General features: G+C 42.3%; 1 protein-coding gene and 1 non-coding gene across 5 annotated transcripts; both read left to right on the top strand.

Moving 5' to 3' along the window:
* The first annotated feature begins 2397 nt into the window (after positions 1-2397).
* On the top strand, positions 2398-25916 carry shtn2 (shootin 2). 4 transcript variants are annotated; one of them, XM_076881710.1, is made up of 17 exons: positions 2398-2538; positions 12028-12077; positions 12433-12493; positions 12689-12783; positions 12878-13091; positions 13211-13308; positions 14355-14436; positions 14857-14951; positions 17950-18084; positions 18177-18330; positions 18600-18738; positions 18950-19011; positions 22500-22594; positions 22721-22741; positions 22841-22894; positions 23042-23192; positions 25500-25916. In XM_076881710.1, exons 1-17 carry the CDS (start codon positions 2439-2441, stop codon positions 25655-25657), a joined length of 1764 nt encoding a protein of 587 aa, XP_076737825.1. In that variant the 5' UTR covers positions 2398-2438; the 3' UTR covers positions 25658-25916. The 4 variants fall into 4 exon arrangements, with proteins under 4 accessions (XP_076737825.1, XP_076737826.1, XP_076737824.1 ...); XM_076881711.1 differs by having other exon boundaries at positions 2399-2538; positions 22497-22594; positions 25530-25916; XM_076881709.1 differs by having other exon boundaries at positions 2400-2538; positions 22497-22594.
* trnal-cag (transfer RNA leucine (anticodon CAG)) lies at positions 7453-7535 on the top strand. Its single transcript has one exon. It is a non-coding gene; the product is annotated as a tRNA-Leu (tRNA).
* Positions 25917-26193: the final 277 nt, after the last annotated feature.

The following is a 26193-nucleotide window of genomic DNA, read 5'->3' as shown; positions in this document are numbered from 1 at the left end:
GAGACATACACTCCATGAACCTGGAACTCCAATCTATAAATCTATTATATTGATCTAATCTATTCAGTAAGAGCAATGCAGTCTGAGCTGTGTTTTCAGCATATCTTTTTGATGTGACAGTAAATATATGAGAGTGAGTTTTAGTTGTATCTTTCTTAATGCATCCATAGGATGAATTAACTACCAAAGGAGTTATCAAGATAACTGAGGAGCAGTGAGACTTGTTTCCAGGAGAACTAATGTCTGTCCATATCACACAAACAGTGATGTAGCAAGTCCTCGTCCTTGTCTCTCAGTGCGCTCATTTTTCTGTCTCTTTGCCCTCACCCTTGGAACTGGTTTCTTCCTGTTAAATAGGAGTTTTTCTTTCCCACATTTGCCAATTGATTGTTTATGTACAGTTTTCTTTGTCCTGGGGTGACTGTTTGTTGTAAATTGGTGCATAAATAAAATTGAATTGGAGTAAACTGACCTAGAGCCATATCATATCACCTCTGTATTTCTAGAGTAATCTTTTTTGCAGAACCATTTTCATATGTTTCCACACACTTTAATTGCAGGAATACTCCTTTTATGTTATGAGATTATTAATATATGAGTTTTGTCAACAATCTATCTATCTCAAGCATGTTAGGTGCACCTGTTCAGAGGATTACTGTAAACATCTCAGTGGCCAAAAATGCATTTAAACACAGTGAAGACCACCTGCAGAAGTTCAAACTTCTACTGGAATTTTCCCAGACCAGGATCTCTAGGGTTGTTTTGAAAGACTGGAAAGACGTCGCCTGGTCTGATTAGTCTCAATTCCTTTTGGAAGATTTAGATGGCAGGGTGAAAATATGGATCCATCCTGCCTCATATCAGCTGGTTCAGACTGGTGGTGGTGTGATGATGTGAGGGATATTTTCTTGGCACACACTGGCCTACCTGAGTATTGTTGCTGACCATGTCCATCCCTTAATGACCACAGTGCACTGTGTTTTAGCAGGACAACACACCATGTCACAAACTGGTTTCTTAAACATGACATTGAATTCACTGTTCTCAAATGGCCTCCACAGTCACCAGATCTCAATATAACAGAGCAGCTTTGGGATGTGGTGGAAGAGCAGGTTCACATCATGGATGAGCAGCAACTGTGTGATGCTCTCATGTCAATATGGACCAAAATATCTGTGAAGTGTTTCCAGCACCTTGTTGAGTCTGTGCCATGAAGAATTAAAGCAGCGGTGAAATCAAAAGTGTGACTAAAGAGCTATAATTACAATGATGTGCTTCTCTGTAGGCCTAATGTAAGTAAACGTCTCAGTCCATTCACGTCTACAAACACTGTCTCTTTTCTTCACTTGGGAAACAATGCAGCATGGTGGATCGCCACCACCGCTATCAAGCTTGTACATAAAGGTTTCTTGTATTTATTCCATTTTCCAAAGTTGGTTTCACTCCATGCAGCAGTGTAACAGCACTGAAGCAGCACACCAGAGCTTCTCTGATTATTTTCATCGGATTCTGTGTTTGTGAAAGGACACAAAACTCCAAGGCAAACCTGAAGGCTGAACATAAACACCTGATGTTGATCATAGAAAAGGAAGATAATAGAAGGACGATTGGACTACAGCTGCTGAGAAAGAGAGAGGGAAGGAGGGAGAGACAGGCGTGAGAAAGAGAGAGAGAAGCAGAGAGTGGCCGAGAGTCCAATTAAGCAGGATTTCTCTCATTGCACATCTGACTCTCTCTCTCTCTCTCTCTCTCTCTCACACACACACACACACACACACACACACACACACACACACACACACACACACACACACAGCAGCTGTGCAGTCAGTTGGTGCTGCTGAGGGAGGGGCAGTACAATGAAAGCAGAGTTTTGTGTGTGCGTGAGAGTGTGCACTTCCATATTTGTGCATTTTTCCCCCTTGCATCACTATGCACATACCACATCCTCTCTGGATGCGGGTGTCTACCTGTGCGGCTCCGTGTGCACGAGTGTGTAGTGTAAAGGGAGAGCTGTGCACGCTGTGGACGTCCCGGGGCTCGCAGATGTGTGAGCGTGTAGGACTAAGCCCTGGTGAAGCCCGCTGCGAGGGGTCACAACCTTTACAGAATCAGTGCCTCTGCATGTCAGGACTAATGGAAGGGCCTCACCAGCTGCACAGAGAAGTGGAGGAAGAGGAGGAGGAGGAGGAGGGGGATGAAGGGAGAGAAGCGAGAGGAAAACGGGGAGAGTTGAGAAAAAAGATGAAAAGTGAATAAACAACACTGTTTTGGAGGAGGGAAATGGGGGAGAGGACGGGAAGATTTGGGAGTTGGAGAGAGACGGTGGGAAGAGAATGGAGAGGAGATGAAATCTGAGGAGGGGGCTGGAACGGGTGGGAGGCGGAGGATGGAAACACTGGGGAAGTTTGAGGAAGAACTTTAAATACTTTTATCTTATGGAAGAGAAAAGTTGGATAGAGAGAGAAGAAAAAAAGGAATACCTGACACGTGGACATGAAGAAGAAAAGAAAAGAAATGAGAAATGGGGAATGCAAGGTAAGGTTAAAATTTTCTCAGCTGACAAAAGAAATAAGAGGAGGGAGAAATATCAGGTGTGTAAAGAAATGTCTGCCTAATAAGGAACAAACTGGATGAGTGATGGTATGATGGACGCTCTAGGAGACAAAGGGTGTGGCCTCTCTGGTGAATACAGATTTTTTTCCTGCCTTGAGTCCTCCCCTTAACACTAAAATTCAAAGTCTTATCAGCTTCAAGTATGATTTTTATACAGCATAGGTGATGTAAAACAAAAAAAATCCTAATCAACTATAATTAGGTGGGGGGGAGTGCTTTGGGTCTCTAATTAATTTGAATTAGAGATTTAACAGCTACACACTGAACAAAAGAAAGATACGTTGATTTAAAAATATCTTGCTTCATCACTGCATCCAGCTGAAATGCAGAAATCCTGGAGCCCTTCAGTCTAAAAGCCAGGATCCCCATGTGCATGTAAATAACACTAAATAAAGCTAATTATGTCCAACCTTGACCCTTGACCCTGATGAGTCAGCAGGAAGCAATTTTTTACAGAAAAATGAGTGTTATTTCTGTTAATTGTCATGAAATGATCATCTGCAAAGGTGCAAACAAATCAGCTCAGGGCTTTTGAGAACTCAAGAAAATAAGCAGAAGATGAGATCATGATGAAGATGTTTTAAAAGCTTTTTATAAATTTTTTTAAATCTATTAAATCTATGCTAATTTATGCTGTGCACCACATTCAAAAATAATTCTCCCCCACACAGTATAAGTGTGTGTTCAGCTGCAGACAGTGCCACTGTGTGCCCATCATGACCAGACAGCCTGCTTCCTCTGCTGACATGACCTGGGGACGCTGATCGGCCGTCTGTGCCACTTTGTGCCGGGTTCAGCAGGCCGCTTCCCCTCTGACATCATCACTGTAAGACGGTGATGTAGCTGCTGTTACAGGAGACAGGGTAAAAGCCAACAATGGAGGACTCTGACACCGTGTCTGGAAGGTCGTTGGGTGTACAGTGACTGACGCGTTGTTTCTTCCTCAGTCTTCAACTTAATATCAAGGCAGAATTTACACACTGTGGCCTCACAGCGAAGCAAAAGCGACTGTGGAAGCAGAGTCAAAATGTTAGATTCCAAACATTTTGAAGATTAAATATGTGACTTTCATGTTTTATTTATTTATTTATTTTTGAGATTTGGGGCTCAGCAGAGAATCAGCAGAGTGGAACCTGTTGAGGAAGAAAAAGCAGAGCAACAGGTGGCAGATCAGAGTTAGAGCGACACCTACAGAGCACAGGGGGAAAAACCTAAAGACGCAGCTAAAAGACACACATACACACATGCACACACACACATATATATATAATTGTTACAATATATATATATATATATATATATATATATATACACATATATATAATTGTTACAAATTCATTTTGGAGAAAAACACACAAATTATCTACTTTAAAAAAATCTAAATATTTATTGATGTTATTATATTTTGAAGGAAGGTATCATGTAAATGCATTTCTTAAATATGTGCTAAGACTATATTTCTTTGTCCCAAGGCTGGACAAACATATAACGTAGTTTAATTCAACTAAAAGTGATTTACAGTGAGGGAAACAAAATTTTAATCACTTTTTAAATTTCATTGTCCGTTTTTTAACATCATATGTTATCTAGTACGGCGGAACAACTTTGGTATCATGTATGAAATCATATGTAAGTTTCAGTAGTGATGAAATTTTTCAAAAAAAATTGTTTTTTTTTGTAAAAAATAATTATTTTTTGTATTGTGAAAAGGATTTTTTTTCCTATTTTCAAAAATGCTACTATTATATATTTCTGACAAAACAAAAAATATGCAACTCGTAATCATGTTTTCCAAAATAAAATATATTTTAAAACTGTCTAATTGAACTGAATCTAAAATACATTACAGACATCTTAAGAAGCAATCTGTGTGTCTGCGAACATGAAAAGATGAAAAACACAAAATTGGACCAACATTTTAGTCCTGTTTAATCGCCCCATCTCATAAACAATAGAGCGAGGGATAACTAATACAACAGATGATAAAATGGAATAGAAAACGAGAGCCAGGAAACCGACATTAGTGTAATAGTCGGCTCCCTTTTGAGAGCTGGATTTGCCCGTTTTTGAACTTTTGAACCCGGGTCGTCTTTAAAGTGATCAGCATGAGCAATATAGTTCACGCATATATATTGCACTTACATTTTGAGTATTTTCTCTCAGTATGTGTCTGTGTTTGTGTGTAATGCATGCTGGGGCCTAATCACAGGAGAATATTGTCATTTACTCACTCTAATAGACTCGGTCGACATCCTCTGGTCTGAACTAATGCAGAAACGAATCGCCCCGCTGGGAGCTGACTCACAGGCAGCTATTCTTAGTCAGAGCCAACTGGACTCATTCACTCACACCTGCAACTGCAAACATTTGTGTCCAACGACAGTAGTGTAGTAGCGGATTATATAGCACAGTTCCATGAATGCACACAAATCCATGATAACATCAAGTGGTACACGTGGCCCAAATCCTAATATCCCATTAATCCCTTCTGGCTCCTACCAGATGGTCAAAGGGTAGTTTAGGGTCATAGAAAATTATGTTCTTCTGCTGAAGGTGATGGTGTGTGTGTGTGTTTGGACACAAATGTAATGGTTTGCACGCAGATTTTTATGAAAGGGATGGGAGAAAATGTGAGCGAGGATGAAGAAGAAGAAGAAAAAAAGGGAAGTCTCACATCAGAGAGAGTCGGTGGAGCTGGTGGCGGCTTCCCTGTTTGTTTGTGTTTGCCGAGTACAGTGGAGTCACCAGGAGGCCAGCAGTGTCTGTGAGGCTATTCTGTCACAACGCATCCCGTCTCCCATCTGCAAACACACTCCATCTTTGCTCCCTCTCCCCTTTCGGCGGTCGGAGCATCCTCCTCTCTGAATTCCCAGAAATCTAATCTGTCATTGTTCTGCTAAAAAAAAAGCAACCCAAAAAAACATTTCCTTCTTACTATTTGTCTCTTAAAATGTTTCATTCCCTCCCTCTGCTGCCTTCCTGCCGAAAGCCTTGTCCTAACGCAACAGGTCACAACCCGGCTGACCTCTTGTTGACCCCAGCCTGACCTTTTGTGGGTTAGCATCTCTCCCTCTTATCTCCAGCCGTGGTACTGCTAAAAGCCTGGATAATCCAATCACGCTGTCATTAGTACTGAGCGGGCCCCGGAGCTGGAGCAGGTGAGTGGGAGCGTTTGTGTAAATGTGTGTGTCCCTTTCCTTTTTTTTTTTTTAAATCTTTCCCTTTTGCTCAGATTCAGCTCATTTTCAAGCACAAACATGATGTATGTAAACCAGCAGATAATCACAGCCTCCACACCCCCACCTATATCAGATCAGTGGTGTTTAAACCCCCAGTGATCACCTCAGTGTGGTGTTGTATCCTAACCCACGTGAACGTCGTGGACCCTCTGCTTTTTCAAACAGCACAGTCGATGGGAGCGGATGCAGATGAGGGCGGTGTTGCCAGGACTGAGATTTTCAGGATGGCAGGCATGTGTGGTGCCCCAGCCAATCACGGAGAGGATGCTCACAAAGACTCGCAAAATCACCATGATCTCTGCCTCCGTGAAGAAAAACTTTAATCCCCTGAGTGAGAGAGAGCCGGTGACTCGTAACGGCTTTAAAGAGCAATTAAAATTTTTAGTAAGACGCTGCTTTTTTAATTGGATCTCTATTATTGTTTCATGCCTTTCACCGTGGCAGTGTCTCCCTTTCGAGCTCAGTGGAACCTACCTGATTAATTATGAATAAAGCAATAATGAGCATAGCCCTCTTTAACCCGAGTGCAACCTGCATATGACACATTCTTTAATTAAACCGAGCACTTTAATTACATTAAAATTGGGCATACTATTTTTACTGCGTAGACACTCTGTTCAACTCCTTGCTTTGTTCTTTAGATACTCTTTATGCAGTCTTTTTTTCAATCCTTTTAGTGTCTCATGCAAGATATAATACTTTATTGCCTTGCTTCTAAAAGACCTGACCAGGCCACTGCAAGTGGTATTCTATGTGAATTACCATCCAAGGTCTCAGTGATGCGAAACCTTCTCTGCAAAACGAGTTGAACTCCTGTGGGGAAATAATGAATCATTTATCTATTTTTTGGATGACAGGAAAGTGGTCAGGTCTAAATCACCACTCACATCAGCCTCTAAACTAGCCGTTGGCTTCATTTCCTGTATTCTGTTCAAAGTTTTGTAGTTTTGTTTTGTGATTGGCTGGAACACACAGCACAAACTCACAGCTGGATGCAGACTACAGCATCCAACCTCCACGTGTATTGCGCTGGAATATTTCAGAGCTGGAAGCAGTACAGGCCAGTATCACTGATATCATTATTTGATGAATCATCATTTATTTGCAAATATTCTGAACGCATTTTAACGAGCTCTAAATCACTGTGATTTTTACTTTCAACAATAATTATTTAAAACAATAAAACACATTGATATTTGAGGTACATTTTATTGATTTCCAAATAAATTAATGTATATCTTTGTAACACAGTTCAGTGGGCTAAATATTGATAGTATAAGTTTAGTATCGATCCAGAACTAATAAGGTGCAGGTATGATGCTATCGATCTGCCCACCTCTGCTGTGTAAGCAGCGGCAGTTACACTGTCACATTACACCGTCGAGGTAAATGTCAAACGGCTGCAGGTTTGAGAGCGAGCGTGTCTATCACGTGGTAAACGAGCAGCAACTTGAACTTTCGCTTCCTTATCTTCACAGGAGCGGCTCTGTTGACGCTTTCATTGTCTTTTATCTAAATGCGCTACAGGCAGAATCGTGGGAAAGTCCCATCATCATATATGCACTGTTCCGTTTCTAAAACTTGCGCTATCACCTAAGTCAGGATGGCCGAGCGGTCTAAGGCGCTGCGTTCAGGTCGCAGTCTCCCCTGGAGGCGTGGGTTCGAATCCCACTTCTGACAGTAACTTTTCACAAGCAGCACGAACAGCTTGCTCTCCTCGGGGTTGGTTAGAATCTGTTAGTTAACACGCCGCCGTGTTCAGGGTTAAAAATGTCGCGTTTTAGTCAGCTGTTCACGGGGTGGCATCAAGTGTCATCCGTCAAAACGCAGGTGCTGCTATAACTTCGCTCTGTGAGAATCAAGTCCGATTGATTTTAAGTGATAACCTGTTTATTGGATTTGTTAAGAGGAAACCTGAGCGGCCTTTCACAGCTCTGGCCAGTAACCAGTAGCTCGAACCTAAAATAGAAAACTTTCCAGCTCTTGCACACATGCAGGCTGGGAAACACAGCTGACAGCATGAAGCACTGTGACTTTACCCCAGTGAAAGAATGAAAAGGTTTAATATAGCAGAAATATAAAAATACTGTCATGGTCCTGGGTCGTGCGACCCAGTGTTTTGTGTTTTAGCCTATTTTGATGTTTATTCTTTGTTTAGGGTCACTAAGGCAGTCCAGCCATTTGTACATATTACCCGTGTATTAAGTCTCCCTTGCCCTTCGTGTGTTTATGTCTGCGTGTCTTATATTGTCAAGTCCATGCTGTCGGTTATGTCATCTCCCCTGTACTACGTCTCCCCGGTTCATGTGTCTTGTCTAATCTCCATGTTTCCTGTTTTACTTTGAAAGTCTGCATTCACGGTCAGTGTATTCAGTTTCACTCCTTCTGTCCTGTCGTTAAGTTCATGTGTGTCAGCTGTGTTCCCATGTGTGGCCACTTCCCCTGATCATCCCTCATGTGTATTTAGTCTCTGTGTTTCATACAGTCTGTCTCGCGTCGTCTGTGTTACCACCTCCTGTGTTCTGTACCTCCAGCCATAGTCTTTCCTTAGTTTTGTCCAGTTTAGGTTTTCTGTTGAGTACTACACGTATGCTGCCCTCATTCTGTTTTTGTTCTTTTCATCAGCCATAATAAAAGGCTCGTTTTGTTGGAATCCACTCCTGCATCCTCGTTTGTGTTCGCACCTGGGTCCACCACACACCTTTCCGCACGGTCTGCCTCCGCAGACCTTGACAAATACGACTGTCAACGAGGATAAATGAATAAATAACTAAATAAATAAAGACATTCAGTGAACAAAGAGCATAATAACTGACATAAATAATAAAAAATGCTGCATTCATAAAACTGTTTGATGGGAAAATTGTGGACCCCTATTATTATTATTATTATTATTATTATTATTATTATTATTATGCTTCAGTCTAAAAATTCGGACTTGCAAATATAAAGTATTCAGATGCGTTGGGCCTGAAAATCTGGTTAAAACATTCTTATTTATTTACAAAGTACTCCTAAAAATATTTATTGTATAATGCCATTACTTTCTTTTTTTTTTTTGTATTTTATAATATAAAATCTTAATAACTGTATATTAAGTTATTGAGGGATATTCTTACATGTGTATTTTGTTATGTTGTCGTTTATCGTCTTTACATGGGGATGCTCACAGCAGGCGTTACAGTTCCTGTGAAAACACTTTTATCTGCTCATGATGACACTGTGTTGAATTTCTTGGTTAAAATTTGAGTGTTTAGGAGATCAGACCAGAGTTGCCAGTTGGGTCGTTTTAAATTATACGAACGTCGACTCCCAGAAGATAGTTTTAAATGCTTGAAGTCGTTGTTGGTCATGCTTTCAACCCAGCTTTATTCTATTAGATAATATGAACTAAAATAACCTGCTATAATAAATAATCATTACATGTTGATTAGTAAACTAGTAAAGGAGCATTTCACCAAATCACAGGATTCAGCTTTTTATGTCTAAAACTGTCCTGCACATTTTTTGTAACAACTTTTCCTCGTATGTTTGACAAATGACAGAAAAAGTAAAACAAAGAAACATGAGTAATATCAGGACCAAAGGTTGAGTGAGACCCAAAGCCATCCTTGTTTAGTCTCTTTGGATGAAAAATAAAACCTGCTGGTTTTCTAATCTGTCTCTATTTAATCAGAAGATTAAATATTCTGGTTTTTAATGAGGTTTTCTGACACTGATGCACACTGTGAGAAACACCAGACAACGGCTAATCTTAAGTGACAATTTCACCTTTATTAGCATGGTGAAAAATCATTAGTAAAGGTCAGGGTGACAGGCTGGAGGAGGGCTTGGTGCTCAGGTGGTGCCTGTAAAGAGAGCAACACACTGAGAGAGAGACGACAAGGATGTCCCTCTGCAGTGAACCACAGCAGATCTCTGTACTTGAGCTGCATATGCGCACCGAAAGTGATTGAAAAGCATTTCAATGAGATCCTTTGATTAGCGTCCTGCTTTCATCAGGAATTATTGAAAATAATCATTGTCCCAGTGTTTGTGCTGGAAATGATGAATGCCAGCGTGTCGAGGGATTTAAAGAGAAACTACTTTCTGATTTTAATTGACATAAAATAAAGAAGCCAGTGGACACTTTGCTAATTTATTTCACAAGCTGGCTTCTTGGAGCATTATTTGACTCTCTTCCAACAATAATAGCTGTAATTATGGAATTAATAAAGACTCAAAGAAGTGCTATAGATTGTTTTATGTTTGACCTCATAGCTTCAAAGGAGACAACGAATTGTGGACAAGTACATAACTAGGTATGAAACATAAGGTTTGAAGGTCAATATTATATAATTATATATATATATATATATATATATATATATATATATATATATATATATATATATATATATATATATGTATGTAGTCTCTCTGAAGGCAGCAATACTGTGAAAATGCTCAATTTACTACGCTTTAACTTGTGACAACTTGTGACAATCTGCTAAAGAACCCCTGTAAAAATGTGTATTTGTTACTTTCAGGAGAAACCAATAGACTGAGTGGGATGGAGAGCCATGCTTTTTTTTCTTTTTCTTCACTAAAAATACTGTGATCTCCATGTGACCCCTCGTGCACCCTGAATCATCAACCCGCCCAGCTTGGAACTCCTAAAAATATACTCCTAGAAGGCAGGTGGATGAATAAAAGAGGAGTGAGGGTTCAGAAATTAGAAGTTTCTGTATGATTCACAGTAGAGAAATACGTGTCATCAGCATCACCATCATGCTCCCACCCATTGTTGTCATCTCCTGAATTATTACGCAGAAACGTGGCTCCTGTGGCAGATGTCTGATGCCTCAGAGGTCATGAACTCTGAGTGCAGATGCTGATAGAGGAGTGAAAGCAGCTTTGCCTTTGCCTCAGCTCCTTGAGTGACGTTGATCGTGCAGCAGAGAGACAGTGTCCTCCCTTAAAGACCACATGCATGGATTTTCCCCCTTTATATTATATGAAACAAAAAGGGAGGGGTGGGGGTGTTATCTGTAATATCCAGCATCATTATTTGCATTAAAATATAATCTCATCCTTTTCATAAACTCTGGAGACGTGGTCTTGTGATTAGTAAGAAGCTTTCGGCCGTACGCCAGGGGAAGGTTCCTCTTTTTCGAATCCTGGAAGTGGGGGAGGGTTTAAGCTGAAATTCCCTTCTGCTTCTTTCATAATAAAGCTGTTCAGGAGAAAGTTGTGTTTTTGTGTGTGTGCTGGAACGTGTAGCTCTTTTTTTTGTTTACTAAAGAGCGAAAAGTTGAAAGCATTGCAGGATGTGGGTACAAGATGAGGATGAGGACACTGCGGCTGCAGGTAAGACTCAATAATCTGGCCCTAAAGAGGTGCTGAAGGAGCTAAATAAAAGTTTCAGCGTTTAAAACGTCAGAAAAATAAAAAAAATTTTACATTGCGAGGATGTTCATTGTGTAGGTTTTCTAGTTGATGCACATTTTTTGTGTTTGATTGTTTACAACAGCTTTTGTTACCAGCTAAATTCGACTGTGTAAAATAAAATAATGCTAAAATTTCACTTTTGATCTCATTGCAACTAAATCTTTTTTGACCCCCGCACAGCTGTCATGAAGTCGTACAGAAATGAGGAACATTTTTTCTGCTTTAAAACTCAGCATTTTAATGTGAGGGTCTGTTGGTAATGACTTGCTTTTGGAGCCGGCCTCTCTGGCAGTGAGTTTCTTACGCCTCAGTTTTTAAACAGCTTAAACAAAAGACATATGAGGAATTAATCTGTGACTTTTGGAGGTGCTGCTACACGTGTTGTTTAACCTGCACAAGCAGTGTAGTAGTTTTGGTTTCATAGGTAATGTGCTGCAACAGGAATGACTATTCTGATCTGACGCTCAGCAAGAAAGAGGATTCTTTCTTTGATTTCAACACTGCTGACTCCTTAGTCTGTAGGACAAAGTGAAGTAACAATGGGAAACTTCAGTGAGTCACAGGCCACAGAAAGCGAAAACCTCTAAAGGTTCCTCATGTGATTTCCACTTCCCGTATTCCTCGCAGAGCACAACAACCTCATGGAGTTTCTCTTCTATTCATTCTGATCTTTGGTCGTCTGCCAGTGTCTTTTTTTTCAGGTGCCATTTCACAATATAAAGTGTCATGTTTTTGCCCGCAGACTCGGATGAAGAGTGTGCTTTCTCCTCTGAAGATGAGGAAGACCTTCAGGTACTGATGTGACTGACACCTTTCACAGGAGGGATCGCTGAGCCCTGCTCAGGCTGGTGTACTGCTAGCTTGATGGAAGGGAAAAATTTGACTGACTCTGGTTTAGAAATCTTCCCCGTGTGCCAAGAGCCTGCTATTATAGAGAAAGGATAAAAATGAAATGACACAAAAATTAAACAAAATTGCCAAATCAAAATGGTCTAAAAAGCGCATAAACGTGATTACGTTGAAACGTAATTTGGCGCCTCAGCTGTCTGATAATGGAATAAAATGTGAATGAAAATCAGCTGCGTCAATTTGCCGTTGCTTGATTGATCTCTTTCTTCCATTTTGCTGGTTGACATTTGATTGCCAGTGGCACATCCTGGAGAAGCAGAGGGACGAAGCCAATCACAGGCTGTCGGAGTTGGAGGAAGGTGAGACTCTTCACTTCAAATATCAACGTTGTTTACATGTTTTTTAAATGACAGGACTGTGGGACAAACAAATGAGGAGCTTTCGCACAGGAAATTGTTATGAATGTGTTTGTTTTGTGTGTTTTCTGAATGATTGTATCCTCTTCAGTATGCTTATATGAAGAGCTCGTGACTGACCACTGTGCTCTTTATCAGCTTCCAATCAGCTCCTGAAAGAGATCAACGTGCTGGAGATCCAGTTCCAGATAGAGCGCTCCTGCAGGGAGAGCGCTGAGGCACTGGCTCTCAAAGTATGTCTGTTAACTACTGGACTCTTTTTCCTTTCCTTTCCTTTTCTTCAGCACCTGAATCATCAGATCTCTATTTGATCTGGTTTTTCCCCAGGTGACCAAAGAGAACAAAGTCCTGAAGAGAAAGAGCCAGATGTTGATGCCACTCATCGCTGAACTACCTGAAAACCTGCCTGATGTGACCTTTGACCCTGCGGTTAATGGTGACGAGGTGGATGGTGACGAGGTGGATGGTGACAAGGTGGATGGTGCCGGAGGGAGCAGCAGCGAGGAGATGCTGCTGCTTGAGAGTCAAGCCAAGATCACAGGTTAGCTGGCACTACCCATGATATGAAAACAGCTATTTTGAAATTAGAATGGGAAAAAATAGAAAATGAAATCTTGTTATTTGCTTTGTTTTGTTTTTTGTTCCTGTCATGTGTGTCAGAGCTGCAGGCGTCTGTTGACGGTCTGCTGGCTGAGAAGCTTAAACTGGAGCAACAAGTGGAGGATCTGACCAGTGAGCAGACGCAGCTCAGAGAGCAGGTAATGTAGACAGTGTTTTTATATTTGTGGAGTCTGAGCACTTAAAGCAGGGATGGGGAACTCCAGGCCTCGAGGGCCAGTGTCCTGCAGGTTTTAGATATCACCCTGGCAAACACACCTGACTCAAATGATTAGTTCATTCCCAGGCCTCTGGAGAACTTCAAGATATGTTGAGGAGGTCATTTAGCCATTTAAATCAGCTGTGTTGGATCAAGGACACATCTAAAACCTGCAAGACCCCCACCCCTGTCTTAAAGAATCCTACCAAACACAGTATGTAAAGATGCCTTAAAGCTACATTCTTTCTAATAGCCAGCAGGGGCCGACTCATCTAGCTATAAAATGAAATGTAATGGAATTAATGGGGAAATGGCCTGTGGCTCCCTTTACCCCGACCCTGAGTAAACTCTTTTTCACTCTATGGTCTCAATCATTTGTTTAAAGTCTTATTGAATAATACATGTTGTCCATTTAGCAAATTATGGTTCCAATTAGTGTTCAGGAGGTCAATAAACAGCCTTTTATATCACCCGTTGTGGCCGTTGCAATCTGCTGGTGTGAGCTTGTCGTGCACTTTTTTGATTTTTATCTCCTGGTGCTTTTGCCGTGGCCGGGTTGAAGACATGATTCTGACAGTTTTTACCACACACAGGAGCTCAAAGATGATTCAGAAGGAGATGTTGAAACAGTATGAATCAGATTCTTTGGAGAAACTTTAAAATAAGGTTTGCATGACGCTGTAATGAGTGGTGACACCTGCCGTCTCTCCCAGCACTCAGAACTGTTGGTCAGATCCGCCCTCGCTCATCGAGTCCAGTTTCAAAAAGCTCAATGCTTTAAAACAAGACTTTGCAAACCAGCGAGTGACATCCATCTTTCATGTACAGTCAAAGGGACTGGCTGCTTTGTGAAAGCGAACCTTACAGCTGCTTCTTTGTTACAATAAAACAAATGTAAATCATCAAACCATAAGACTATAACATGTCATAATGTTGAAGTTCGTGTTTTCTCTGTGTGTGTGTGTGTGTGTGTGTGTGTGTGTGTAGCTTGCTCTGGAGGTTGCAGAGAAGGAGGCCATTCTGAGGAAACTGAACAAACAAAGCAAGACTGTAAATAAACTCAAACGAGGTAAGTCCTGATTAGATGAGACTGAAGACTGAAGATTACTTTCATTATTGATTCACTTAAAAAATCCTTTCATGAATCAACAGACTTGAGATTATTCATTTTTGTGGTTCATTAATTTTTCAGTGTAACAACAGTCCAGCTTTTGAGTGCAATTAAAGGAGCATGTCACTGAAATTACACACAAACCAACACACACACACACACACACACCCCACTTTTCTCTAGTTATGCAATTTTTTTCCATCTTATAGACATATCTGAGCCATATTTGGTACATTGTGTATTTTTAATTCATAAATGACATTCACCCTAAACCATTATGCAATCAGGAGTCTGCTTGCTTCTAAATCAAAAGCATCATAAATTTGTCATTAATATTTATTTTGTGTGTCTCCCCCTCCACCTCGTGTGCACACCCAGTGTCCCAGCTTGTCACCGATGAGTTCACAGAAATGTCTCAGAAGCTGGAGCTGGAGCAGGGCCTCCGGCAACACGCTGAAGTCTTAGCCACCCAGGTGCGAGCGCGTGCATGTATTTGTGTGTGTGTGTGTGTTTTCAGCACTGGACAAAACATTTTGTCATATATTCACACCTATATATACTGAGGGTGACAGGTCGTGCCACAGGAACGGGACAAGGAGTGTTAGCGCTGACCTTCGGGCGGGTGTGGGGAACGGACGGACACTCCAGTGAAAGGGGAGGGAGGGGGATGCACACACACACACACACACGTTTCTGCTGTCGCACCGCAGCTGATGTGGCGGGACAGCACAAGAGGTCTCCATTCATCGTTTCTCACACCGACGACACTTTGGTCAAATGTGTGTCGCCTCTATGAAGAGACAAGACAAAAGCGCACACGCACTTGTACACATTGACGAAAAACATCAATTCACTTAAAAAACACACACACATACCCAAGCAGAATACACACAAACACACACACACAGCACAGTTGTTGCAGTCCCAGCTGCTCCCATAATGAAGGGCTTTTCTTTCCAAAAAAAAAAAGCTGTCTCTCTTCCCATTTAGCCCCTCCCTGCACCATAATTAGTGGTCATCACTGCCGCCGAAGGAGAATAGTGGTCTTTAAGCACAACCTGTCTTCGCCTGACACCTTTATGTTTTGCCGAGCATATAGCAATTGTCGCTTTTGTGCGCAGCCTCCTCCATTTACTGGACAGGCGCACAATGGGCTTCCTCACAGGGGTCCTTACCTGTGAAAAGGACCCCCGACTCTCCACACAATTCAGCCCCTTTACTCTCAATTCATGGTAAAAGACCCCCCTGCGCTGAATGCCTCTTGTGTGCACCACTATTTGTCTGTTTTCATGTGTTTTGAAAACAACAACCATTCACACCTCTCCTGTGTGATGCACGGTGGTATAATGATGCGGGGGCCTCAAACAGGAAACGATTTGGAGCTTTTTTTTTTTCTGTGTGTGCTTCTTTGTTCCTTTGTGTTGCAGTGTGTGTGCTCGGGGTGTGTGTGTGTGTTTGTATGTATGAAATAATTGTGCTAATTGCTGTGCGAAAATTGGTCTCTGCTAAAGGGAGCCCACAGATTGAAGCGGTGTAATTTGCAGCGCGGAGCCTCGTGCTGCATGCTCTGACACCAAGCTGCTGCTTCAGTTTGTCCCGATAGTAAAAACACAGAAATGAAAACCTCATTTTCTTACACTTCCTGTTCTCTGATCACGGACCTGCTCTCAAAAAAAAAATCTAGAAAATCTATCAGAGAGACGCCCATTATAAGCAGAGTGCACCGAGGTCACGTCCCTTGTATTGTTTTGAGGGGAATTAAAGGGTATTAGGGGCAGTTACACACAAAATAACACGTAGCAGGTTTTCTTAGCTGGTTTTATTTTAGATCTGGCTATTTGTGTCATTTAAATTAACCATCACCACCACACCAGACCATCTCTAAGGTTATAATTATCTCTGTCAGGATACTTCTTTAGGTGTGGTCAGCTTTTTTTTTTTTTTTTTTTTTTTTTTGTGTCACAGTGTTTTGGTTGGGGAACACATTACAAGACTATGTGGACAAAGTACTGTGCCACCTACAGATGATATCAACAGCAGCTGCTCAGCTGTGGACCCCCATGTCAGGAAATGACATGGGGGTCATGTAATGTAATGTAATGACATCTCGGTTTTGATGTCATTGTTGTTCTTTTCCCGTTGATCATGTTTTGTTTCCTGCCTTTCTTTGTCCTACATGCTTCCACTTCCTGTTTTACTTTGGCAACTGCTTTTCCTTGCGCATCTCCCGTGCCTTGATTTCCTGTCTCTGTCTTCTCTCTGAATGACTGATCCTTCCTGTGTCTAATTCAACAGTCTGTGTGCATTAGAGGCGAGCTCCTCGATCCAAATATCGATAGCACCGATACCAATGTTGGTATTGGTATTCGATCGATACCAGCACGACACAATTGTGCTAATTGTTGTGGAAAATTTAGTGGTCATAAATATGCGTTCAGAATTAGCATCCAGCTCAAAAATCATGACAAACTGCTCTGTCCTACATAAGCTGTCTTTACGGTACTGTTATCGGTATTGGTATCAGCAATCCTGGCTTTGTATTTACTTGGTATCAGATCAATAGTAACATTTGCAGTATTGCGATGCACGATCATTCTGCACTTCTTTTGGCTACACATGTGCATTACTTCTCTTAACCACTTATCCAAGTTAGTGATAGAGGAGCTTGAGGATCACAGGGGCCCAGCTCACCCTGACCAGGCTGCTGGTTTGTCACATGGTCAACACAGAAAGACACACCTGCAGCCAATTTGCAATCACCAGTTAACCTAATGCTCATATTGCTGGAGACGAGAGGAAACCAGAAAAACAACTGGCACATGGAAAATGTTTGAATACACGAAAGCTCCAGCCATTCAGAAGGTTCAAACCAAGAAGCCTCTTGCTGTGAGACAACAGTGCTAACTGCGCCTCCCTTATTGGTTCGAAAACTAATCAAATCTGCTCAAACCCAGCATTTTGCCTATATAACTGTGTGCACAACTAGCACAACATTAACACATGTCACAAACGCCTGTGCAAAAGAGCAAAAGGTTTGTTTAGAGCACTCTGCTGATTGAAGAGATCTACACAGCAATGATTAAGCACAGCTGGTGTATTCATTTTCCACAGCAGAGAAGAAAGAAGCACATTTTCCAAACGATTCAAGGCAAAGTCTGACATTTTTTTTGCGAGAACAATGATGCTTTGTCTCACAGAAAAATAATCCTGTTCGCATTGCCGCTGCTCTTCAGTGAAGCCGATGAGTAATACGTAACAAAGCTTCCAAGTCATTGTTCAGTCAAATGCTGGTTTGACAACCACCTGCTGGGAGACAATCAGCAACCAGTCCTTTAGATCTCACTTCATCTTTCCTCTAATTATGGTTCATTGTCAGTGATGTATTTCTTTTCCATTTTCTTAGAAACAAAGAATCCAAATATGTGTTGAAATTGTCAAAGCTCCATTTGTTTCTCTCCCCCCCCCAATCAGATGATCCTGGAGCAGAAGGCGGCCCAGGCCTCAGAGACAGACCTGAAAATGCAGGTGCAGCTGGAGCAGGCACTGCAACAGATATCCCAACTTAGCACAGCCCTGTGTGACATACAACTCTACTACCAGGACCGGGTGGGTAAACGTGATCACTGAGAGTGTCACGATAACAGAACATAGTGGAAATAACTGATATCTTCATCATGCCTCTGCTCTCCTGTGATCAGTTAAAACAGAGCCAGAGTGCTGTGGAGGAGAGCAGTGCCCTCTCTGAGCTGCAGAACCTGAGAGAGCAGCTGGAGAAGAGCGAGGAGGAGAGGAAGACTTTAGAAACTCAGCTATCTGACGCTAACAGCTTGGTCGCCCGGCTCCAGGAAGAAGGTACTCCCTTGTGCCTGAAGATACGACCTTATCACAACAAAATAACTGTACATGACATGGAATACATTTTAGAAAAGTCTTCTGATGTCTTAGAAATATTCAGGTTCTCTTGAAGCAGTGATTGGAGGTCATCACCTTCAAACGGATGTGCAACCAGTGATTCGCTTCCAGCCTCATCAGTTTGAGCACCGGTGCATTAAAGAGACTTATAATCAGCTCATCCATATCAGCTTTTGTTATTTCCCATTCTCTATTCTCTTTCTTTTTAGTGAAAGAGTTACAACAGACACTCAACAGCGATGATAAAAGTGATGAACCAGGAGAGAAAGCCATTCCTGACTTCGTTCCACTGTCTCCTCTCCCTCCTCCGCCTCCTCCACCTCCTCCGCCTCCCACTACTGTTACCAAGTATGAAAAACATAAGCCATAGCTTCGTCTACTACTAAGAATACAAGTCTAAGTTTCACAGGATGGTTTCAGATATTGAATGCACATCAGCTGAGTTAAGTTGGTTGTGATTATTCTGGTGAGGATGATGTTTTAATATTAAATGTCCATATGTAAAACTCAATGGTCGACTGATTTCAGAGACATAATCCCTTTCTCTGCCTCCCGCTAGCTTTAAGGATTTCCTGAAGAGCAGGAAGAAACATGGTGCCAAGGCTGCTGATGATTTAAACAGTACGTCTAACCACACGCAACATAACCTTCAGCATGAAATCAAATCAAATCAAATCAAATCACTTTTTATTGTCACATCACATGTGCAGGCACACTGGCACAGCACATGCGAGTGAAATTCTTGTGTGCGAGCCCCACAAGCAACAGAGATGTGCAAACACAACAACACAAACGAGCAAAATACAAGAATGGCCAACCTGAAACTAATAAATATATGTACAATATATAATAGTGTATGCATTTCTGGATGTGTATACTAAATATTTTCCTACGTGTGTGTGTGTGTGTGTGTGTGTGTGTGTGTGTGTGTATACACATTTTTACAAATTAAATAGTAAAAAAATAAAATAATAATAATAATAATAATAATAATAATAAAATATATAAAATATACAGAGTTGAATATGTGCAAAACAAGTGGCATTTATATACAGTGTGGAGTGCATAATGTTGAAGTTCCAGTAGTGAAGCTGAGGTGTCTATGACGTGTTCATCAGTCTGATGGCCTGGTGGAAGAAGCTGTCTCTCAGTCTGCTGGTACGGGACCGGATGCTGCAGAACCTCCTTCCTGATGGAAGCAGTCTGAACAGTTTATGGCTGGGGTGACTGGAGTCCTTGATGATCCTCCCCGCTTTCCTCAGGCACCGCTTCCTGTAGATGTCTTGGAGGGAGGGAAGCTCACCTCCAATTATCCGTTCAGAGCACCGCACTACTCGCTGGAGAGCTTTGCAGTTGTAGGCGGTGCTGTTGCCATACCAGGTGGTGATGCATCCAGTGAGGATGCTCTCAATGGCACAGTGATAGAAGGTCCTGAGGATGCGGGGGCTCATGCCGAATCTTTTCAGTCTCCTGAGAAAGAAGAGGCGCTGCTGCGCCTTCTTCACTGTTTTGTTTATGTGTACTGACCACGTAAGATCCTCAGCCAGATGTACGCCAAGGAACCGGAAGCTGCTCACTCTCTCCACAGCAGCGCCGTTGATGGTGATGGGGGTGTGTACTTCTCTGCACCTCCGGAAGTCCACTATCAACTCCTTTGTCTTTGCGACGTTGAGGGTGAGATGGTTGTCTTGACACCAGTGGGTCAGGGCGCTGACCTCCTCCCTGTAAGCCGTCTCATCACCGTTGGTGATAAGACCCACCACTGTAGTGTCGTCCGCAAACTTCACAATGATGTTGGAGCTGTTAGTGGCTGTGCAGTCGTAGGTGTAGAGTGAGTATAGGAGAGGGCTCAGTACACACCCCTGTGGAGCACCAGTGTTCAGTGTGATGGGGGATGAGGTGATGCTGCCCAGTCTGACCACCTGGCGTCTGTCAGACAGGAAGCTAAGGATCCAGCTGCAGAGGGAGCTGCTCAGTCCTAGATCCTGCAGTTTCCTGTCCAGCTTCGAGGGAATGATGGTATTGAATGCTGAGCTGTAATCTACAAACAGCATCCTCACATACGTGTCTCTCTTCTCCAGGTGTGACAGGGCAGTGTGTAGTGTCAGGGCTATGGCATCATCAGTGGACCTGTTGTGGCGGTATGCAAACTGTAGAGGGTCCAGTGAGTCGGGTAGTGCAGAGCAGATGAAGTCCCTGACCAGCTTCTCGAAGCATTTGCTTACGATGGGGGTCAGGGCTACAGGTCGCCAGTCGTTCAATGAGGAGATGGTGGAGGATTTGGGTACAGGGACGATGGTGGCCATTTTGAAGCAGGCTGGGACTACAGACAGAGAGAGGGAAAGGTTGAAGATGTGCGTGAACACTCCAGCCAGCTGAGCCACGCATGACCTGAGGACGCGGCCGGGAATCCCGTCCGGACCAGTAGCTTTGCGTGCGTTCACCTTCCTGAAGCACTTCCGCACATCCTCCTCAGACACAGTGTGCGCACTGACGTCATCCGCGGTGCACACACTGTCCGGTCTCATGGTGTTCGCTGTGTCGAATCTAGCGTAGAATACGTTTAGATCCTCACACAGAGAGGCCGTGGTCTGCGGTGTGCTGGTTTTCCCTCTAAAGTCTGTGATCGTGTTTAGTCCCTGCCACATACTCCGAGGGTTGTCAAACTGTTGTTCCACCCTGTCCCTGTACTCACGTTTGGCTGCTGAAGCACTGAGATTTAACAGGGACTCTGCTTTAATCTTAGATTATCGACGAGATCCCTCATCTTGATATATGTCCTGTGTTCCTGGAAAGCATCTTAATTTTTTCAGGCAGTAATTCTACAGCATCTCTTCTTTGCATAAAACATTTGATGGAACAAACATACAAAACACGCAAATATACACAGACCCCTGACAGTGCAGTAAATAGCACAGATTATGTCTTCATCATGACACCTGTTAGTAGGTGGGAAATATTTGGGTGCAAGTGAACATTTTACCATGAAAGTTGATGCTAGAAGCAGAAAAAATGGGCAAGCGTATGGATTTGAGTGATTTTGACTCACTGTGATGGCTAGATGACTGGGTCACAACATCTCTAAAATTGCAGCTCTCGTGGGGTGTTCAGAGACTCCCGTGGTCAGTGTCTATCAAAAGCTGTCCAAGGAACAGCGGTGATGCGGTGACGGGCTCATGGATGGCCAAGGCTCATTGATTCACATTGAGCGAAGGCTGACCTGTGTGGTCTAAACAGACGAGCTACTGTAGCTCAAATTGCTGAAAATGTTCTGATAGAAAGAGAGCATCACAATTTGTTGAGTATGGTCCGCAAAGCCACAGACCAGTCAGGGTGTCCATGCTGACCCATGTCCACCTCTGAAAGTACCAACAATGGGCATGTGAGCATCAGAACTGGAGCATGGAGCAATGAAAGAAAGTGGCCTGATTTGAGAAATCACATTTTCTTTCACATCACATGGATGGCCAGTTGTGTGCATCAGTTACCTGGGGAACACCAGGCACCAGGATGCACTATGGGAAGAAAGCAAGTTGGCGGAAGCAGTGTGATGCACTGGGCAATGTTCTGCTGGAAGACCTCAGGTCCTGTCATCTATGTGAATGTTACTTTGAAATGTACCACCTACCTAAGCATTGTTGCAGACCATGTTCACCCTTTCATGTTAACAGAACTCCCTGATGGCTGTGACCACTTTCAACAGGATAATCTGTCCTGCCACAAAGCAAAAATGATCCAGGAACGGTTTGAGGAGCACAACAACGAGTTTGAGGTGTTGACTTGGCCTCCAAATTCCTTAGATGTCAATCCAATCGGGCATCTGTGGGATGTGCTGGACAAACAAGTCCATGGGGGCCTCAAATCACTTTTTACAGGACTTGTGAGATCTGTTGCTAACACAGCTACAGGGTCTAGTGGAGGCCCTGCCTTGATGGGTCAGGACTGTTTTGGCATCAAAAGGAGAATATTAGGCAGGCGGTCATAATGTTATACCTAAATAGTGGAAGTTGTCAAAATAGGGACAATACACCACACTGATTTAAAAAAACTGTCATAGAAGACTAAGAAAGCAATCTCAGCACCAATATTCATTTTCATTACTTAAGAAGCAGCTCCCTTGTTGGACATGAAGGCAAGAGCAGTGGATGAAATGATGGAGAGAATAAAGAAAGGCATCGTCCTGAGACCTATGAAGAGAATACAGGTAGAAAAATCGCACTGTGAATTGACATTTGATATATGAGTGTTTTCCAAAGAAACTGATAAAAAAGCATAGCCTGCAGAAATAAATATAAACTCTGTCTCATAACCATCTAACTTCTTCCCACAGGAGGACGACAGTTCCTGGAAGGTCAGTTATCCCGCCGTTCTTCATTTTCTGTTATAACATAGCTGTGATCTGTGTCAGTGACAGATATTTGTTTTTTTGCAATCCACACTTTTCTTACAGGACCAGAAAAGTGACAACAGAAAGTCAGCCATCCTGGAGTTGAAAGGAATGCTGGTAATAACTATAAAATCAAATTTCACTGTGGGCTGAAAGTCACATCTGTGTTGCAAAAGAAAAAAAAAAAAAACCTTACAGCCGTGAGCGATGCATGGCAGCTTGATCTGCTGTGTTTGATCCATCTTTAACTATTTAATACATCAGGACAACATGAAGCGTCAGCACCTCCGCAGAGTGCCATCCAGGAGGGGAACTGGCCGAAATGTGGGCGAAGCAGAGCTCCTGATGGTGCTCCAGAGGAGGAGGAGAGCAATGGGAGACAATCAGGAACCACCACCCTCAAATCAACCACAGGGTACGCTGACAAGCATGGTGTTTTCCTAACCATATACTATACCTGTACCTTCACAGTGTGACGCTGGCTAATTATAAATGGCCTGTCTGCCATTGATACATGAATGATTCATGCTTAATTAAGGCTTCAAAGAACAGAGAGTGATTTTACAACACTTGTTTTTGGAAAAAAAGCATCTATTATCACACAATATCCGATTTTGTTCTATCTAAAACATGAAAACATAGCTGCCAAAACGAATGCTGGGTTTTGTGCATGTGTTCCCACACTCAGCAAAATGACAGCTCAGGTGCCTTTATAATCTTATGACCTTCTAGAACTCTTTAATCAGCTTAAATTACAATGAGATCACAATAAATTGATTCTAATTTGTTTATTAGATTGTTTTCTTACATTATTTGTGCTTTCAGGTGCAAGGCACGAGCACAAACAGATGAATACACTTTTTTAGCCTTACCGAACACTCAAAGGTCTTTTAACTACAAGTCACACTTTAACTGTGTGCACTTGAGGCTCTTTATTTACCTCACATTTAGACCAATTTAGATCGCCATTTAACCCAACAAGTCTTTGGAGTGTGTGAGGAAGCCTTAGTCTCCAGAGAAAACCTGCTTCAATGGGTTTAACATGCAAGCTCCACACAGAAAAGCCCGACCAAGGATAAACACACCAGTCTTCTTGCTGTGAGGCGACAGTGCTAACCACTCCACCACCATGCCACCAGTTCTGATTCTGTGACTTCTGTGTGTCCTCTGTTGCTTATGTGCACTACATATAATTTCTATGCCAGGTATTTCAAACATAAGGTTGGGGAGACCAGAGTCTCCAATCTGGATTTTGTTCAAATATTTGTCATATATTAAAATGGGGCGCATTAACCTGAACTATAAGGGTTAAGTGGATCGGTCTTACTGTTGTTGTTTGTTAATTGTGTCTATTGTATATAAATATGATGCATGTTTCCCTGCTCAAAGAGGCCAGTTTAATTTGCCTTCCATATGTCCCACTCTGATATCTCATAAATGCTGTCAGATTGGGCACAAACATTCACTTTGACTCAAAGATGAGTGGAACTTGGTGGCGGAAGGTCAGCGTTACTCTGACCTCACAAAACAGCTTTGGACTTTACATGGAGACTTCATTTACCAACTAGACACAATTTCACAGAAATGTCTGATAGTGTAGAACGATGAAGATGTTACCATTTATATCAACCTGCTCTCATCTCAAGACATCGGATCCTGCCGTTTTGTCTGAAGCTGATGATGTCAGAGAAATGCAGTGGGTTCTGTTTGATAGGTCAAGACCTGCGAGGAAGTGGGAGTGACAGTGTTGCAGATCATCAGTGAGCCATTTCTTACCATCTGTTTAGGTTTGCTTTCACTTGCTGTTTATCTTAGCGTTGGAAATATACCCATTAAATCATAAACCCTGCACAGTGAAAAATAATGCATGTGTGTGTTCAATGCACATCAAAAATAACACACCCACTGCATTTAAATGTTTAATAAAGAAGGGTTTCTGTGCATAAATGACAAGCTGGGAGTGACATTTGTCTCCTGATTGCTGTGGGTGGCGTCTTGGCACCAAGATCTAAGGACACCTTTGCGCTTGTCTCCATGTCGCTAGCGGCTTGTGACAAAACTAAAAAGGTCAAAAGTCAACTTCACTGTGGCTACATTTCAGATGTGGTAGGGTACTGAATAGGTGACGCTGATTGGTTAAAGATCTTCTGTGCTGCTGGGTTGAAGACGTATGCGAGCCAGCCCTTCTGTAGTATTGATGGCTCTCATGATTATAACTTAGTCGTCCAAAAATAAATGCACGTGACACGTTTCATTAAACTCAAAGTGTTAGCGCAAATACCACATGAGTCTAGGGCAGATGTGAGTGGTCGGTGGCTTACAACCAGGAGGTTAGTTACAAATGCAAAGTGCCTACCAGGATGTAACCAGGACATATGCTTTTAGATGTTTTTCATTAGTTTAAAAAAAAGAGAGAAATTCTAGATGCCAGCTTTTAGTATTTGTTTGCATTAATACTTCTAATGATCTTCATCCACTTATTTTTAAAAAAGGAAAGAAGTTATGCAAATTCACTGTTAAAAGGGAAAGATACAGACACAAAAGGGAGAAATAACTGGCTCCCTTTCAGGCCGAGAGCCATTTCGCTCCCTCTGACTTACCTATATTTCCTAATCAGAGAAAACCTCTTTATTCTCTACCTGCTTTCAGTTGTTTTAGCCCACCCTTTAGCTCCCATTTTCAGACTCGTGCCTAAAATGAATATGCGGTGATCTCTGTGCAGATGTCCAACCAGGTTTGCCGTGTGTTCCAGTGGCAGGCGACGCTCCCTGGGCAGGTGAGAGCGGCAGCGCCCCTGTGCTCCGGAGGCTGAAGCAGAACCGAGAGAAGAGAGACTCTCGCATCAGAGCATCAGCACTGTTCATCAGTCACCAAGCCTGACAGCTGTGAGAGGAGGACATGCTGGTTGCTATTATTATTATTATTATTATTATTATTGTTATTATGATACTGCAGGTTTATATGACAATAGACCAAAGATGATTGAGCAAACTACGCATGTTTGACTTTAAAAGAATCCATTTTATCTTTACATCTTTCGGTATTTAAATGCACTGCCTCCTTGATGTCTTACAACAAACCAGCACTGCCTGACTTGCCTTGAAAATTTTAAATAAAAACTTTAGCTGTCAGCTCTCTATCCGACAGCAGTTGCTTGTGTTTGTTTTATTTTCTTGAGGGAATCCGAGGGTCAGGATTATATCGTAAACGAACATTAAATCTTGCATTTCCAGCTAAAGAAAAACAAAGAAAAGCATTTTTCAAATGCCGTTTAACCCAGGTCTATAAAAACCTTGTTGCGTGTCAAAGGAAATGGCACTCTTTCAGCCGTATTTAATAGTCAGCATCATCCCTTTCAGAAACTGGGATTTCAGCTGATCTAAGTGCAGAAAATAGATGGAAAATAGCCCGAGCCA

The sequence above is a fragment of the Maylandia zebra genome, linkage group LG3, assembly GCF_041146795.1.
Source record: "Maylandia zebra isolate NMK-2024a linkage group LG3, Mzebra_GT3a, whole genome shotgun sequence".
In the NCBI taxonomy this organism is placed as follows: Eukaryota; Metazoa; Chordata; class Actinopteri; order Cichliformes; family Cichlidae; genus Maylandia; species Maylandia zebra.
The sequence above is the reverse complement of the archived record's forward strand: the minus strand, read 5'-3'. Positions and strand labels throughout refer to the sequence as shown.

What these genes read in the sequence shown, in the direction of transcription:
- shtn2 (XM_076881709.1), top strand. Translation starts at nt 2,439, where the DNA reads ATGGAAGAGAAAAGTTGGATAGAGAGAGAAGAAAAAAAGGAATACCTG. An exon ending in GCTGTCGGAGTTGGAGGAAG is followed by an intron (nt 12,494 to 12,688) that starts GTGAGACTCTTC and finishes GCTCTTTATCAG; the next exon opens with CTTCCAATCAGCTCCTGAAA. An exon ending in AGGACGACAGTTCCTGGAAG is followed by an intron (nt 22,742 to 22,840) that starts GTCAGTTATCCC and finishes CTTTTCTTACAG; the next exon opens with GACCAGAAAAGTGACAACAG.